General features: G+C 44.3%; 2 protein-coding genes across 4 annotated transcripts in view; one reads left to right on the forward strand and one right to left on the reverse strand.

Annotated features, from left to right (window-relative positions):
* LOC135697194 (uncharacterized) overlaps positions 1-18396 on the reverse strand; it is a 257147-nt gene that overhangs the window by 191110 nt on the left and 47641 nt on the right. The window lies entirely within an intron of this gene.
* The window catches only part of scalloped (TEA domain transcription factor 1 homolog scalloped), a 303834-nt gene continuing 298562 nt past the window's right edge, over positions 13125-18396 (forward strand). For 2 of the 3 annotated variants that reach the window (XM_065216802.1, XM_065216803.1), the window contains exon 1: positions 13125-13594. In XM_065216802.1, the coding sequence (XP_065072874.1) occupies positions 13558-13594 (37 nt within the window). In that variant the 5' untranslated portion in view covers positions 13125-13557. The remainder of the gene's footprint in view (positions 13595-18396) is intronic. The other variant, XM_065216805.1, reaches the window with a different exon arrangement.

Here is an 18396-nt window from a genome sequence, read left to right on the forward strand (position 1 = left end):
AGAAGTTGTTCGATCAAGTGAGAAAAGAGAATAAATGACTACCAAAAAAAAAGAATCTGAGTGAATTCCCGCCGATTTCAGTAGAATTCTTCGAACCTTCACACAAACAGTTGTAATCACGCGGTGCAGCTTGAAAAGGTTCTTGCTGCCGTGTCACATGGCGACCAACGTTCTTAATCCATCAGCAAGTATTTGAAAGCGAAGAGAGTAGCATAACACGCGCCGCTCTACAATTGGTGAGTGACCATGAGACGGAAGCTGAGGCTGAGACTTTTAGCAGTTGCAGTTTGAATTTATGCCTGAACCATCGTTGATGCCACTCGCTCACTCTCGCAGAACGCTCTTCGGGAAAAACTACGTTCGCCAATTTTCTGCGACTCACAGATTTTCTTGAGTGGCATGCTGAGAGAGTGAGTGCCACACAGCTGCATGAGGAACAGTTCATGAAAAATCTTATCATTGTGTCATCGCTTGTTTTTTGTCAATAAGGAGAACTATTTTGATTGATACAGGCTCTTCGAGTAGAGCCCTTACAATTTAATTAGGCTTCTTCTGAAAAGAGCAAGACTGCATCGAAAACACAATGGAACCTGTATATAAGGGAGGTTCAAAATATATCCACCCCAATCAATCGATTCCAAATCAGGTTCTCATGACTAAAATGTGAGCTCATTTGGATATCAATTCGTACTGAATTGGCCCTTTGAAGTTTATATGGGAATTACTATGGAGAAAATGAACTTTTTCATTTCTTCGTCCTAGCCCATCGTCACACACGAAATAGTTTGCTATTTTCCCAGCTACAAATTTTGTCAACACTTTTTTTTTTGCACTGCTAGAAAGATAGTTTTTAATTGACTTCGAAGACGGTATCTTTCAGAGATGATTAATTGGCTGCTTTCAGGACAACACGGCACCTTGCACTATAAGACATAGCAGCCTGGATGTGTTTTAGTAGACTAGTAGTAGTAAAATTATGTTTATTTCTGTTGATTATGGTAGCACATTGATTTATCATATTAATTAATTAGCCTATCTGGCTCTTCATCTTTGTTTAATTTGATATTCTAATTTAATATTTGCGTTTTTCAACTAGTTTACAGAATACCCCTTTGGGAATGTGTTTTATTTGAATTGAAAAAAGTGATAACCTACCTAACTACGAGTATAACTTAACCTAACGTGCTAGATCACGTATGATCTGATGGTTTGATCTCAGACAGGTGTCTCTGAACCTTTCCAGGATGAATACTCTTCGTTCTTCTAATGTCTGAATTCCAGCCAGGAGGTGGATCTCAAAATTTCTAGACCGCGGGGAACTGTTTAGGACCATCCTAAGGATCTTGTTCTGGATCCTTTGGAGTTTAAGGTGATGGAATTTTGCGCAAATCTCCCAGATTGGCATACCGTACTCGATTACAGGAAGGATGATTTGTTTGTAGAGAGTAAGCTTATTTTTCAGGGACAGGGTTGACTTCCTGTTGATAAGTGGATACAACGATCTTATCAAGATGTTGCACTTGGTTTTCGTTTTGTCAACGTGCTCTCTGAAAATAAGCTTGCTGTCTAGTGTTAGCCCGAGGTACACGACCTCTTTGGACCATTCCACCACTGTGCCGTTCAGGCAGATCTTGTTATTCTCCGACGGAACAAGTCTAGGAGATTTAGGGTGGGTCTTTGCCGCGTTGATACGGATCTTCCAGCTGTTGAAATATTCAGACAGAACGTCCAGGCCTCTCTGAAGTTTGGCAGTCAGAGCTCCGATGACCCTACCCTTGTAAACGATGGATGTGTCATCTGCGAACAGAGACAAAGATCCACCATCAGGGAGAGCCGGCATATCGGAGGTGAACAGGTTGAATAGGATGCTTCCTTGTGGAACCCCGGCACCGATGTTGAAAGCATCCGATGTGATGCCATTCAGAGAGACTCGGAACGTCCTGTCTGATAGATAGTTGTTTATTATTTTCACTAGGAAGATTGGAAGACCATACTGCTGCAATTTGAACACCAGGCCATCATGCCAGACATTGTCGAACGATTTTTCAACGTCCAAAAACGCCATGGCAGATGTTTTCGAAACAGACTTGTTCCGTCTGAGAATGTTTGTTACTCGAGTCAGCTGGTGGACGGTTGAACGACCTTTCCGAAAACCAAACTGTTCCTCGAGTAACAAGTTGTTTTCATCGGCAGATGTTAGGAGCCGGTGGTACACTGCTCTTTCGAACAGTTTTGATAACCCTGAGAGAAGGCTGATTGGTCGATAACTTGAAGGAGAGGACGGATCCTTCCCAGGTTTCCGGATGGGTATGACTTTAGCTGACTTCCAACACGAGGGGAAGTAGATGGTTGTAGAATCTGGAACTCAAGTGTTTGAGTTCCAGATTCAGGATGTTGTCGAAACCTGGGGCCTTCATGTTTTTAGATGATTTTATATAGGCCAACGTTCGTCAGCCGTAATCTCGGATTCCTCTGGAAAAATGTTAGGAATTGGAAGAACATTGGTTGCATTTTCAGCAACCTCAGATTCATGAGGGCTGACGATGTTTTGTCCGAGATTATGGGAGCTGACGAAGTGTTGACCTATCACGGCAGCCTTCTCTTCAGGAGTTATCAGATGAACCACTGGGTCGCCGGGACGATCCAGTGGGGTCAGTGGTGGAATGGGCCTAGGCTTGTTTTTAAGAATTTTTTTAAGTTTCCAGAAGGGCTTAACACAATCTGGGAGAGAGCGGATCTTACTAGCAAAATCGTTATTTCTGAGATCCACCATCCTGGCCTGAATGATCTTTGTTAATCGATTACAATTGGTCTTCAAGTTAGGCAGGCCAGTACGCTGGTACTGCCTACGAATGGCGTTACGGAGTCTAATGAAATCTTTGGTAGGGCTGTCAAGGTTCAGAGAGTTACTCACCTGTCTGGATACTGGCACGTGTTGTTCCCTGGCCCGGGAGATCGCCTCCTCGATGGATTGTAGACATCGGTCAACATCTTCGGACGTCCCCGGTTGGACATCGTAGTCGATGGTTGTGTCGACGCAGTGTTGATATTGCGCCCAGTTGACTCGATGGTAGTTGCGCCGGGAAGCTTCGAATCGGTATACCGAGGATCCAACTTCAGCCACCACCGGGTAGTGGTCCGAGCTCAGCTCCTGGAATGCCACAGGTTGCGAGATGTTGTGTCCCATGTTGCTTACGAAGATGTCGATGGTCGCATGGACCCCAGACCGACTCAACCGGGTGGGAGAGTCCGGGGCCATGGTATAGTGGCCCTCTTGCAGGTCTTCTACCGTTGAAATCTCGGTTGAAATTATGCCGTGTTTCAGTGCCTCTTAGTCCTTCGGGTTGCGTGAACGTTCTGTTCGATAGATCCCGCTGGCTGAAGTTAGTTCACGAGTCACCTATCCATTGCCTGCATGCTGGATTCAACAAACGCCTTGTTCCGCGAATGGGAACCGATGAAGGTACGCGAAGTTTCTTGGAACTCCCGCTGCCTATCGGGTGCAGTCGTTGGCCGATTCCTCAAATCGGCACCGATGAAATCACGTAGCGTTTCAATGGCTACTTCTTGTCTATGAAGCTCAACGAGCAATCTGTTCATCGGATCCGAGCTAAAGAAATACTGCGACATTTCGGCTAGCTCCCTCTGTCTGCCCGATTGAGCATACATTCTGTATCGTTGATCATGACCGATATGATCACGTGACAGTCCAGTCATTTGGCTCTTTTTATTGAACTCAGCGAAGGGTGCGTACCTTGAATCGAGGCCGATGTTATCACGTGACTGCTGCAAAGCTTCCGCATCAACTCTTCGTCCTCCGGCTTCAGTGAATGAACCGTGATTTTGACTGAGACCGATAAATTTTCGCGACGGTCCTGTGAGAACACCCTACAACATCAATAGTAATTAATCGTATGTCGATGGTTTGTCAATTTAATTTAACCTTATATTTGTTTGATGCATCCAACGACCTGTTCCGCGCAAATGGGCTGATGAAATTTCTCGAAGGTCGCTCGAATGAAACTACCCTTTGTCTTTCATCTTCGATTTCAATCCTTCGTCTTCCGGCTTCCGCTTCGGCTTTTGTAAACGATTCGTAATGTGAATCGAGATCGACAAGGGCACATGGTGATCCAGTGCAAACACCGAGGCGAACACCCTACGATGTTAATTGTAATCAATAAAATGTACAATGATTTTTTTGTCAAACTTTACCTGAGATGTGTCATGTGCATTCTGTTTTGCCTGCAGAAGGACCATCCAGGTATATCGGTTCTCGATTTTGGAACTTCAAACTTTTTGGTGAAGAAGGACGTTGCTGGACGTCGCTGGAACTCTGTTTACTTCCGCTTGTAATCATCTCTTCATAACATCCAACTGATGGTGTGGCTTGTACCGGAACTAATTGATCTAATTGATCTGGAACTGCTATCGGCAAGACGGCTGAAATTGCAGCGGCTGGTTATATTCGATATCGTCCAGAATAACGTCGACTGTTCGGATCTTCTCCTGCAAGTATCACTGAACGTTCCACAGCGTCAGCTGCGGTACTCAGCACTTATCGCAGTTCCCGCACATAGAACATGTTATGGTCATAACAACCCGCTCAGTTCTTGCCTCAGAGCTTTCAACAATGTTAGTGATTTGTTTGATTTTAATGTGTCCAAAAATTGTTTTAAAAATAGGATTAAAAACATAGCATAAGTTAAACTAGTCTGTACGACACTGTCGAAGACGAAGAACAAATAAACAAATAAACTGCTGAACAGCTGTTATCTGCTTCTGAATGAAACGAGTTATCATTCCCGGAAATGAGTGCAGCTGCATCTGTAGCGATAAAATTTATTTTGTGGTTTTTATTCAGTATTCAGTATTAGAACCAGTGATGGCATAATCCTCACTCAAATGATTTTGTTTCGCTCTCAAGGGCTCCCAATATCACGCATGATATTGGAATAAAATATCAAGCATGATATTGTTTTTACAAGCTCCTTTGATATTGCGAGACTATTCAGAACATGTAAAATTGCAGCCACGAGTTGACTTACCACAAAAATGATTCCTTTGCACATCGTTTTCTTAGAAAGAGAAAGCATAGTTTGCTATCTTTCTTTACGCTTCACAGATGGCAGACACGAAGTTACTGCTGCCAGCAGTGATGGAAGTTTCGTTTCGTGTTCGGAAATACAGCAAAAATCTTGAAGCTCAAACTCAACACAGTTTGGTGAGAATTGTAGCCGGGGAGTTTTGTTAGCATGATATCATAGCAACCGTATCACAGCTTGTAATATCATCGGCTGTTGTTTGCGTTTGAGTTTTTGGTTTACGATACTCAAATGAGATTATGCACATTTGTGAGATAAGATCTTTTGATATTTTCACAACACAGATTAGAACCAATCATATTTTTATTTAACTTACCTAAAAGCATCTGAATTTTTGAAAAATCCATATTTTAGAACGCAATATCACTAAGGAATATGATATTGGAATTATAAACACCAAAACCACCGTATGTGCAGTGCTGAAACGTTTCAAGAAAAGTTTGTCTGTTTCCCGGGAGGTTCAATCAAGGCGTCGAAGCGGTACAGTGGACCGAAAACTGCGTCAGAACGTCATGAAGGCTTTCAAAGCGATTCCAGGACTTTTGGACGTGGATGTGGCCAACGGAATACGCATTCGGGAAGGTTTCTTTAAGTATCGGGCTATTGAGCCACCGAACTGGACCGTAAAGCAACATATTTTGGTCAAAACGCTAGTCCAACCAGGTGCTGACCAAATTCAACGGATGCATCCTTATGGGCGATGAAACGTACGTCAAATTGGACTTCAAACAGCTTCCGGGATAGAAGTTAATGTTGCCAGGGGTCATGGAGATGTTCCCAACAAATATACATTTGTTTTATCGGACAAGTTTGCCGGTAAGCTGATTATCTGGCAGGGAATCTGCAGCTGTGGCCAGAAGACTCCAATTTTCATGACAACCAACAATATGAATGGACTGTGTTGCAAAACGACCTCTGCAGGGACAAAAGCATTGGTCGTACCGGCTAGAGCATGAATGACTACCACAACAGAACATACGATAACATAGTGCAAGCTTTATTTCCCTCCCATGTTACACCTAACTCCTGAGCTCCTGTTCTTCAGAATCGCCTAGCTAGTTCTTTTTTCTTCTTCTTCAATGCTTCATCTCTTCACTGGTGTACTCACTGCTACCGGAACATCCGCACATCCTCTCGTTCACAGCTCATCATCGTCGATCTTCGGACTGTGCCGACGTGGAGGCACCGTGCATGCTCCACCGCGACCGGCTTCGAGGGCCTGATGATGGTTGGCGTCCACCTCAAAGCGATCGGGTTCAGATCGTCACCCGCTTACTGGCGATGTAGGTCCGCTTTCAGTTCGCACACCTTGCACGACAACGTATCGGCACGTACGGTCCAAGCCGAGTTCCTTTGACGGTGCAGCGCCGACCAGGGGGCGACTCAATTTCGGATCGAGTTCACTCAGCGTTGCCGCTGTACCCTGAGCTGGTCAAACTATTATGTCGCTGATTCTTTCGTCGATTCGAGTTCGCATTGAAGGCTTTTATCTTTTGTCTTCCGAGGCTGGCCGTATCCAGCCGCCGTGGCCCACTCGATCGACTAGGAGCAGATGCGCTTTTAGTATCGAATCACGACTTTTCTTCTCCGTCCGACTTGTGGCCGCAGTGAATATCGAGTCCCGAATCCAGCAGTGGTTCACGTGTCCCAAGTTGCCTCACGTGTCTGATGTGCACGATGAATCCCGCAGACTGATGTACAAGATGGCGTACGAGGTCACAGCGTGAGCGCTCGTCGTTTCTCGGCGGTTCTGGTCGATGCCGAGGGGGGCGACTCTATCTACGATGCAGGAAAAATTGTGTTTTGCTGTGGTTAGCTGAGCGCACGCTGAATAGATATGAAGAAGATTGTTGACGATTTTGAAGATCTCCTGCAAAAAGATGATGCGCGATGCAAATAGATGCGAGAAATCAAAGAAGATTTTTCGAAGTTTGATTCGCTAGTGAGAGATTTGTTGAGCATCTAGAATTGAGATTTAGATGTGTCGCCCCCCTCGGTCGATGCCGATGTTGTTGCCACCAGCTGCCTATTTCCCCAAGGCAATCGTGTCGGAATCGAACGTCGCTTCAACCTGCCGACAATGGACTGTCGCTGATACTGCGCGCACCCGTCAAAAGAATCCACTCGCGACGACGGCAAATATGGGCAGTGACTGCAAATGACTTTTCGTGCCGTACTCGGCGCTCACAGTCTCCACAAACTGTCTCGATGGCCTCTTCGAAATGCCGCAGTTGCTTTTGGAGCTATTGCGATCGAATCGCGAAAGTTTTCGCGATTTTCACTACCGCGTCGGCGATGGCCGCCCGAATCAGACCACGCTTTTTTACTTTCTGCTGCTTTGCTGCTGCTTGAGCGACAGGCTTCGTTGCGACGTCATCTGCAGTTGTGTTCGTGTGTTGTTGTCGGAAGTGCTATTATTCCATTCGCCCGTGCGGCGATATCCGTCAATTTGACTGGTGACGTTTGCCCATGAAGCATAATTGTAATGTGCACGATCAAGCGAAACTACTCTGATTCTGCTCAAAAAGCTTGCATCAAATAAAACGTAACAACTGTTATACATCAATGAATGCCTGAAAAACGTGTATTGCCGTCCATTAGGTCCCACCGGGGCCCATCAAGTTTTGGCCAGATTTGGCTAGTTGCCACTACAGTAAGAATACGCAAAAGTGGTATCGCGTAGACTTTATTGAGAAATGGATGAACTCCCCAAATTGCTCGGATTTCCGCCCAATCGAAATGTATTGGGGTATCATCAAAGTTAAACTGAAAAAGAGTGGAAAAATAGCTAAGGATGGTATTTCAATGGCCAGATACTGGAAAAAAGCAGCCGGTGAGGTTGACCAGCAGCTTTTGACGAAATTGATGGCACGTATCAAGCCCAAAGTTCGAATTTTCATTCGAAGGAATAAAAATCGCAAAACCCATATTGTATCCTTAAACTAGAATAAATACATAACATTTTCTTCTAATAACGTTTTATTCTAAACCAAACAGATTGTAAAATGAGTAACAGTCAAAAAGCCTTCCCAATGTATAAATTTCTATGATGATTATTGCGTTTGTCATCGAATTTTCCGTAGGTTGTTTTGCTTTTGGATAGTAAGTGCAAGTAAGTTGCTTCTAACGGGTGTTCAATAAAAAATGAGAATGATTTCAATACCGTTCTGTAATTAAAATAAAGAGCGTAAATTTTTTTCTCTCCAAGAGAATTGCTCTCTGGACTCCCTAAAAATGGGTGGCATGTTTTTTTCGCTCGGGTGCTGTCAGTTCAATCGAAGATGGCGTCGAAACAGCAAGCACTCCACGACCGTCTTGTACGGTTTTACGAAACGCATGGTCATCGTGGAAAAAACTTTACGGTAGACCACTTTCGAGACGAAAACGTGCCCGTGAGTACAGTTTACTGGATCCTGGAGCGGAAGTCCGGTAGCGGCCGTCCAGCAAAAATAATGACGAAGAAGAAGAAGGAAGCGTTGAAAAAGCTGTTCGACAACAAGGACGGAACGAGTTTGCGTGACGCCGGCCGAAAATATCACTGCTCTCATATCTTGATTCACCGAACCCTCGAGATGGAGGGCATCATCTGTCGGAAGAAGACTCGGTCCCCCGAGAACACGGACGAGGCGATAGCGACCGTGAAATTGCAGTGCCTGTGGATGACGAAGAACTACCGCGGGACGTCGTTCGTGCTGGACGACGAAAGTTACTTTCCGCTCTCGAAGGCCCACATTCCAGGAAAAAACAGCTACTATTCCAGGGACAAGTCGGCCACACCTCCCGAAGTAAAATATAAGTTTAAGGATAAATTTGAAAAAAAAAGTTATGCTGTACATCGTCATATCGGACAGAAGGATTTCAAAGCCGTGGCTCAAGCCGAGCGGTCTGGCCATCAATCAACAAGTGTACCAGGAGGAGTGTCTTGAGAAAATTCTTCTTTCTTAAAGGAGTATCATCCGGATGAGAAGTACGTCTTCTGGCCGGGCAAGGCGTCTTCTCATTACGCCAAGAAGACGCTGGAGTATCTTGAGCAGAAAAAGATACCGTACGGGCCGAAAGAAAGGAACCCGACAAACTTGCCCTAGTGCCGTCCCGTTGAGGATTTTTTCGGCTCCCTCAGTGCCCTAGTGTACAAAAATAATTGGGGGCCAAGGATACGAAGCAGTTGACCACGAGGATCCGGAATTGTATCCGGAAGATGGACGTCAGTGCCGTCCAGCGCTCTTGTGAGAGCATCGCGACTAAGTTGCGTTGTACGGCTGACCAGGGCCTGACTTTTTTTAAGAATAAACATTATGTTTTAAATAAAAAAATACTGAATTCGTTGAATAAAATTTTTATTTTACTAGCTATATGACTGAAAAAAATTTCATTTTTTATTGAACACCCGTTACATTTTAAATTTACACATTTAATGGCGCCACAACCAGATCCAAACACCAGTGTTTTTCTCTTCGAAAGGAGCAGTGATCAGTGGAGAGTGAACAATGAAATAGACCGGAACCTTCACGGAGGAAGATGTTGAACATCATTTTGGAAGGTCTATATCCACTGGAAGAACTTGTGGAACACTGGAAGGTGCAGCTCCAAACCAACTGCTGGATACGAAACGGATCCGGAAGAAACAAATAGCAAGCTAAAACGAACACCGAGATCAGCCGGAGAATAAAAATATAGTGAGACTTTTAAATTGGTTACCTTAGATTTTTTTTTGAGTGTACAACATAGGTACACACTGACACACAATGAAAGGTGTGTTCCGTATGTGTAAAAAAGGACAATATACATGAAATTAATTCAACATAGTCTACATTTGTACGTTCATTTACGTTCAAGAGCCCTGTGATAAACGGTACCGGTGGTGTAGTGGTAAGCGTGATTACCTCTCACCCCAGCAGGCCTGGGTTGATCCCCAGTTCATGAGTTGATGGGTCGATAGGTAGGGTCCAGGTGTGGGAGCTACCCCCTGGCGTCGGTAGCATTGGTGCTCAGATCGGAAAACAAGATCGACGGAAAACAAATCAAGGAAAAAAAAGAGCCCTGTGATAAATCAGTTCACCTGGTGACTTCTGTGTTATGTTCCGCTTTGGGTTTGTTTTCGATTGCATTAATTTTTAGTTCACTTTCGTCTAATTGCGTTTGAATTCATCCTAATGATTTGCTCTCATGCTACAATAGCTAGGTCAGGCAACCTTATAAAAACACGACCAGTGGTCTCTCAAACCCGAGAGTGGCGCTTAAGTCACTTCGTCTGCAGCATTTCTCTGAGAACTTTCCACGAACGATTACAAACTTCGATAGAACGTAACTCAATTCGGCCAATTTCACGAAAATTAAATCTTAAAATATTGAATTAATTTCTAAACTATAAGTTTTACAGCCAAGGTCTATTCATACGAAAGATGTTTCCAATTGACACTTAAACTTTACCGATACAAGTTTTCGAGCCCAGCCGCCCAAGCTATATGGCCTTGCTTTATATAGCTGCGTCTTTATCAACCGAGCTAAAGTAGTTCCCAATGATTTTCCTACAATGCTCAATTAATTCGCTTCAACTTCTTGTTTGATACAATTTCAATACAATTGACGAATTTTTTTCTTTAATATGTGTATGTGATGCGTGTGGGCGTGGTTAACCTTGAGTAGAAATTTTTTTTTTTTTTTTTTTTTCTTTATTTAAGAGATTTTTAGCCTTAGGCTAGTTCATCTCTACTTGAGTAGAAATGGTTTCTTAGCATGTGGCTAATACATCATCTTCTATTATTCCAGTTTCATCCAAATAGGAGAGGGATATGTTTTGTCGTTTGCTCATTTCGGCATTATTTAAATGATGAGCCATCGATCCAAATTCATAAACGTTCTACAGGAGATATAATGCAACGTTATCTAAGTGCTGCGAAAATCGTTACAGGATGATGCTATGGAAGCTAGTTGCAAGTTTACTTACTAAATCCGGTATGTATTGCAAAATTTGTTTATATACCTAAGATGATAAAGAATGATGCAAAACAACAAGCAAAGCAGAAGCTTTGTAGGAAGGAACATTTTTTTAATTTCAAAATTAGAATAGCACTGGGGTCCATTTGTTCTGATGTAGAAACACGCCGGGTACAGAACTGTCAAACTTCAAAGCTTTTTCTCGCTTTGCCAGTTGTATCCCTATTAGGCCGGGCGCCCACTGATGGGGTGGAGGTGTGACATCTGCTAGTAGGTCAAAACATAATTTCAACGAAAGCAACGGCGGCGCTATTCTTCCAGTTTGTTTAATTAGTTCTACTCTGGCGACGCACAATTATTGCTGTCACATTGAATACCTACCTGCGTTGATTTCCTTCTGCCACCCAACACCCACTCGAGAAAAAACAACAAACGGCACTCAGCCACGATCGAGAGTGACGAGCGCTCGCGGAAAAGCAACAAACCTGAGTGACGAAACACGATATCGGGGGAGACAGACAGTGAGAGAAAAAGTCTAGCAACGTGCGGGGCAATAATGAGAGCGAGAGAGAGCAAGAATTGTCGAGCTTTCCAATCAGCACACGATGCGGCGTCGAATCGGTCGCGAGAATACGAGAGAGAGAGAGAGAGAGAGAACTTGCTATGCCGCTCGGGACGAAAGGGAGGCTCTAAAAGAGTTATTACCGACCGATCTCACTTTGGGGCCATACTAGTTTAGAGGCAAAAGCAAGCAGCGCTCTTCCGACCGTGGGGCTTGGCAGCGTGTGTTGTTTTGTAATAATTTAAATTTTGCCATTCTAGATCACCAATTGTCGGGAACCGGTACGCGCGCGCTCGTTCGCCCGTTCGTCCGCGTTGTTCGTAAATAGTCAATCTTGTCGAAAGCTGTTTCTACTACTGGAAAACTAAAAATCACACGTGTTTAGAAAGACTTGTTTGAAAACGATCGAAGAGCGTGGGTTTAGTTCCCGTTCTCGTCAAGTCGCACGCGGAAGTGTTTTCCCCGTACCAATAAATATTCGCGCGTTGTGTTGACGGCGACGTCGGTCGTAGTAGGTCGAATTGCGATTATGTCATAAACAGAGGGGTCGACGAAGACGACGACGACGACGGAGATCATAATAACAACAGGTTGAGCATGCAGTTCGTTGGAAATTTTTGACAGTTGTCACGGTTCTGTGAAGGGATTTGCGTGTTTCTGCGGGAAATTATTGGTGGAAACGACAGTTGAAAACTTGTTTCAAATGAGTGCGGGTGAGTGCGTAAATTTCAAGAAGTGAAGTACAAACTCGGTGTCGAATCGTGAAAAACCGTCGAAGAATTCCCTCCCGGGCGCTGCGAGAAAGAAAAAGGAAAACACAGCAGCAGGAAGTGAAAATAGATTTTCCCATGTGTGTGGTTGGCAGCCGGTCGAGCTGTTGTGTCGGTTAGTTCGGAGGTCGCTTTCGGTCGGTCGATGAGTATTGTTTGTTTTCCAATCCCTACTGCTAGCCGCGGTTCAAGTTTGGGTTTTGTGTATTTTTATTTTCCCCTGCTTTTGGATGCTCGTTTGCGTGTTCCGCCGGCCGCGTGGTTGAAGCGATCCTCCCGCTCTTTTCGTCGGGCAAGGGTATTGTTTAAATTTCAATTTAAAACCAACACGATAAGCGCGTCCGTCCGGTGGATTATCCCCGTGAAGTTGACCATTTAGTTAAAAGTGGAAGCAAGAGAAAGAAGAGGAGGAGGAGCATTACCAAAATCAACAACTATTACCTTTTCGAGGGCTTTGACGGGCTCCACTACCGCGGCCGCAGTCCGGAACTAATGTGTGGATGATCTCTCTCTGCGGAAAGGTGTTCGTCTTAAAAAGGTTTAAATAGGTGCGAGGCGTGCCCTATCTCGACCGCATCGGTCCGAAAGTAGAAAAACGATAAGCCTTAATTGAAATTGTTTGTTACTAAAATCTCGGCCCCACGATAAAAGGTGCGAAGAAAGAAATCAAAGAGGTGTGTTTTCTGCCTGTACGCGAAAGAAAGTATTTATACGCAAAATAAGAAGAGTGCGAGAATCAGCAGTGTGATCGCGTCGGTTTTCGGCTTTTGTTTTTTCCTCAACCGGAAGTGTTCCAAAAGCCGTCAAAATTGAAAAAGGAAACTATCCCTTTTTGAGCCCCCTCGCTTATCCCTCGGGCCCTAGCGGCAGCGTCGGCGGCGTTGGTCAGAGTGGTTCAACCGGCGGCGGCGGTCATAGTGCTAGCGTATCGGCAGTGGCCGCGGCAGTAGCGGCGGCAGCTGCATCGTCCACCGGTGGCAGTGCGAATCTCAGCGCCGGCACCAATTCGATCGCGGTGCATCATCACGCGGCAGCGGCGGCGGCAGCAGCAGCTGCGGCACACCATCCGCACTTCCCATCGCTGGCAGCGGCGGCGGCCGCGGTCAATACCGTCGGCGGCGGCACCAGCGATCACCATCATCATCATCATCCACACCCGCACGCCACCGGAATACCAATCAGGATGGACTGCGACTACTCGAAGCTGTTCTATGCGAAACGTAAGTGTTGTGTGCGTTGTTTGGGATCTCTTTTTACCCTTCTTACCAAGAAGGGTATACTTACCGCTAGGAAAATCGACTTTCGATCCGAGGACCGGAGGGCCGAGTGTCGCATACCAATCGACTCAGCTCGACGAGATCGGAAAATTACTGTGTGTTTCTCGGCAACCACTGAACAATTGGCAAATGGATATGGCCGGAATATGTTTCGGTTTGTTTGGGTCATGAGATTGAATCCAACCTGAAACGAGTAAAACTTATCATGTGACACATCAAATTACATGAGAATTAAAAAAACCATTTCAATTGTAGTAATTTGGAGTGCCCAGGACCACATTGACCACATCTGGCTATGTTCCGAGTACCTCCGAGGAAGTGGTCAGTTTCTATCTAGAGGAAACATCCAACATGCGATTGAGGATTCATCATATAGCACTTGTCGTAATTTCTATTAGTAAGAAGGGTCAGATCTCACTATAGGTGGATTAATTCAGATTTTTTTCGGAAATGACCATTCCCGATCCGTGATACTTAGTAGTCAACGAACTTTGTAGGATGTGTTGAAGAAATTACTGTCGGAGATATGCAAATGCCAAACCGGCTGTGGCGTTTGCATTGAATTATAATGCTATTTGTTTAGCAGGAATTTGGAGAAGTCGTTGCAATATGGAGTTTGAACCAACTGTTGTCAGAATTCATAGTGACCGAGAAGTGGAGTTTCAGTTTGATTAAATTGCAAATATTATGTCAACGATAACGATAAACGATAGCTGACTCATATTCCAATTCTGGAAAAATCCTAAGCCAAACTTGTTAGTTGGGTGCCCAAAATGAAATTAGTCACGAAACTCAACAAACGTACCTCACATAGTTGAAAGGGAAATAACTATTCTACCTGTGCGCTTCCAGTTTAAAATGCTGATTCTATTTTTCAGTAGACAATGTTTCGGTTTCTGTCGCGGTGGTTTGTCATCCAAGCTCTTGAGAAAGTTTGCAAAAGTCTAAAGCTATTAATTTGATTGTGTCTCACCAACAGCAGACGAATTGAATGGAATGTGAACCACGTAAACGGTAAATTTGGTTAAGCTATTTAAAGGAGAATATAAAAAGGAAAATAGTTTCATCCACTTGGTTGCAATTTTATAATGCGGAAAATTGTAAGCCACATTAGAAATAGGCACCTTAGGATAAAAACACTATGAAGAGAAAGAGCTACCGTGTTCCGTTTAATTCAACTACAATTTTATCGCTTATCGACAGATATACGTCTATATCGTCTACAAAACAACTGGGAATAATTTGGGAACGATCGTTTGTAACTCGGCACATCCACATTGTGTTTGAAATTCGTATGGAAATTAGTATGGGAAAACCTACTTTTTCCTTTTTTCATCCTTAGAGACCACCATTTTGATTAAACTATGTAACTAACCATGTACAATAATGGTCCAGGTAGTGACTAACAACTTTTCCAAGGGAAATACGTTGCTAGAATATCTCTAAAAAATATATAACTGTTAAAATATTTATGGTTTGAATTAAATGCCAAAAATTCCTTTTTGTATTTGTATTTATATTATAAAATCACCTGACATCGTGGTCCTAATGAATTAAAAATTAACTGAAAAACTATTACACACTGCACAAAATACAATCATTCTGTCGACTCCGTAGTCGGTTTCGAAAAGCGTCAGTAGAAATGTTGAAGTTAAACAAACTATAATTATCGTGGAGTCTTCAACTTAGCGCATCGATAAGATTGTTAGATCAGCTGTTTTCATAGCAGCACTCGTTGAGGGGCGTAGATGTTGAGCTGACTCAGTAATGTAGGGCTGTCTACTTCGGAACGTAACATCTTGGCGCCAAAGATGGCTTGGTTGGACTTGCGTCTAACCACTAGCGGTTCAATACCAAGCAGTGCACAGCGATGTTCGTAAGGAGGTTGCTGTAATTGACCTGACCATGGTAAGCTACACAGCATCATATGTTGTCCATACGGCAGAAACAAATTCAAGAATAGATCTAACTAACGAGCAATACAGTGATCGTAGGCAGAGAGGTTGATGACCCTCACTAGCTATCTTGAATATAAATCCTCAGCTTCTTCAATGCATCCTCCACCATCGTCTGGCTAACGTTAAAAAATGTCCATGTCAAAAACATCCAACGGCAGGGACCTTGTTGGAGCTTCGACATCCAATGGAGATGGGGTTGATGTCTGGAACACATTTGCAAAACGTGTAGCTTTGTGATCTCATTGTTTCACGTTGAGAAGCGTTTCAGCATCTTGGATCGAATACGTCGAAGGTACAGTAAACGAGAGTTAGACCGAGCAGGTTTCTTCCGAGGTGTTGACAACGGAACACAGTGTGTGAAGCAATCGCGTAGTATTCCTTCGAAGCAGCTAACAGCATCATCTACGTTCCTACATCGACAAACAGTGTACCAATCCACTTGCGAAAGCATAGAGTTGAGTGCGTCGTAATCAACTTTACTAAAGTCATGTTCGTCAATGTCTTCAACGAATGGAGTTATCGTTGAAGAATACACCGTGAAAACGAGTGCTGGATGATGATCGTCAGTATCGACAACTGTGATGAAATCATTCGAGAATATTAAATCAAGTGGTCTGTCCAAGTGATTACGTATCACATTCCGCTTGAGAAGCTTGAGGAAATTTCGATTCTAGAGGGTCGGCAAATGCATAAACGTTGTTTTCTGATTTCCAAACAATTCGAAGCTGGTTGCAGTCTCCGAATAGGATGAACCCATCATTGATATTCGTCATGCGATTTATTTCGGAAACAACGTCTACGTGAGATTGGATGCATTCGCAATCAGCCGATTTTTCTGGCGGTATGTATGACACACTAACAAAGATTGACTCTGATTCGCATAAAATCTTTACTCAGATATTCTCCACGCTCGTACCCGAAGAGGTCTGCACTTACTTGATACTTGATGGGCTACGGACTCGGTCCTGAGCCAATCGCTTCCAGTCGCCATGGACGTTTAGCGACCTGATGTCCTCCTCAACTGCAAATAGCCAACGTGTCCGAGGTCTACCCCGGAGTCGACGACCTCTACCGGGTTCTCTGCTGAATATAATATTTGCTTGTCGTTCTTCCGGCATCCGCACTACATGCCCAGCCCACGGTAGTCTGCCGTGTTTTATAAGCTTCACTATATCCGTACCGTTATACACTTGGTACAACTCGTGATTCATGCGACGCCGCCAGATGCCATTCTCCTGTTTACCGCCGAGTATTGTTCGCAGCACCTTACGCTCGAAGACACCGAATCAGACTCTTTTAACGTCCACGATTCGTGGCCGTAGAGGGCTACCGGAAGTATCAGCGTCTTATACAGAGCGAATTTCGTTTTCGTTTGCAGGCTACGGGACTTCAGCTGGCTACGTAATCCGTAAAAGGCCCTGTTTGCAGCTGCAATACGTCTCTTCACCTCGCGGGTAACATCATTATCGCATGTCACTAGTGTTCCAAGATACACAAATTCTTCCACTACCTCAAATTGTTCACCATCTAACAACACTACACTACCAACACCACTATTGCTCCCACGCTGTCTACCGGCTACCACGTACTTCGTTTTGGTAGAACTTATCGTGAGCCCAATCCTCGCCGTCTCCCTCTTAAAAGGCACAAACGCCTCTTCCACTGCTCTACGGTCAATTCCGATGATATCGATGTCGTCCGCAAAGGCAAGGAGCATGTACGATCGTGTGATGATGGTACCGTTCCTCTGCACACCAGCTCTCCTAATCGCTCCTTCAAGAGCAATGTTGAACAGTAAGTTTGAAAGTGCATCACCCTGCTTCAATCCATCTAAGGTCACGAACGAGGTCGAAATCTCATCTGCAACCCTTACACTTGATTTCGATCCATCTAGCGTTGCGCGAATCAGTCTAATTAGTTTCGCCGGAAAACCATGTTCTAGCATAATCTGCCAAAGCTCATTTCTCTTCACTGAATCGTATGCTGCTTTGAAATCAATAAACAGATAGTGAGTCTGCAAGTTGTACTCCCGGAATTTATCAAGGATTTGACGCAGGGTAAACATTTGATCCGTCGTTGATCGGCCCTCACGAAAACCAGCCTGGTATTCACCGACGAAGGACTCCTCAAGCGGTCTCAATCTGTTAAACAGAACGCGTGACAGTATTTTGTACGCCGAATTCAGAAGAGTTATTCCTCGATAATTGGCGCACTCGAGTCTGTGCCCTTTTTTGAATAATGGGCAAATGAGGCCATCCAACCAGCTAGCAGGCAGTTCTTCGTCCTCCCATATCTTCGTTAGAATACGGTGGATTGCTTGATGCAGCTGCTCACTTCCGTGTTTGAAAAGTTCGGCCGGGAGCTCGTCCTTCCCAGCAGCCTTATTGTTTTTCAGCTCACGTATTGCCTTTTTAACCTCGTCTAGCGTTGGAGGCTCCACAGCTTGATCGTCGTCTGCGATGTTTACTCTGTTCCTCGATACTCCCTCACTCTCTCCATTCAACAATGTCTCAAAATGTTCTTTCCACCTGGCAGCCACCATTGTTTTATCTGTCAGCAAATTCCCCTCAAGGTCATTGCACATGGCGGGAGATGGCGCTGTTTTACTCCGCACACCATTGACAGTCGCGTAGAACCTTCCTTAGCATATACGAAAAAAGCTTCGGAATGCTTGCGTTCTTGAAATGGGCTTTAGGAGTTGTGATAGAGCTGTCACCTTCTAACTCCCGGATTTAAGCTTCTTGAAATTATTTATATAAAAGATGGTTCCAGGAGGATTTTATCCAT

The sequence above is a fragment of the Ochlerotatus camptorhynchus genome, unplaced genomic scaffold (assembly GCF_037179485.1).
Source record: "Ochlerotatus camptorhynchus isolate MF236.1 unplaced genomic scaffold, CSIRO-AGI_Acam_v1.1 ptg000067l, whole genome shotgun sequence".
NCBI classification, from domain to species: domain Eukaryota; kingdom Metazoa; phylum Arthropoda; class Insecta; order Diptera; family Culicidae; genus Ochlerotatus; species Ochlerotatus camptorhynchus.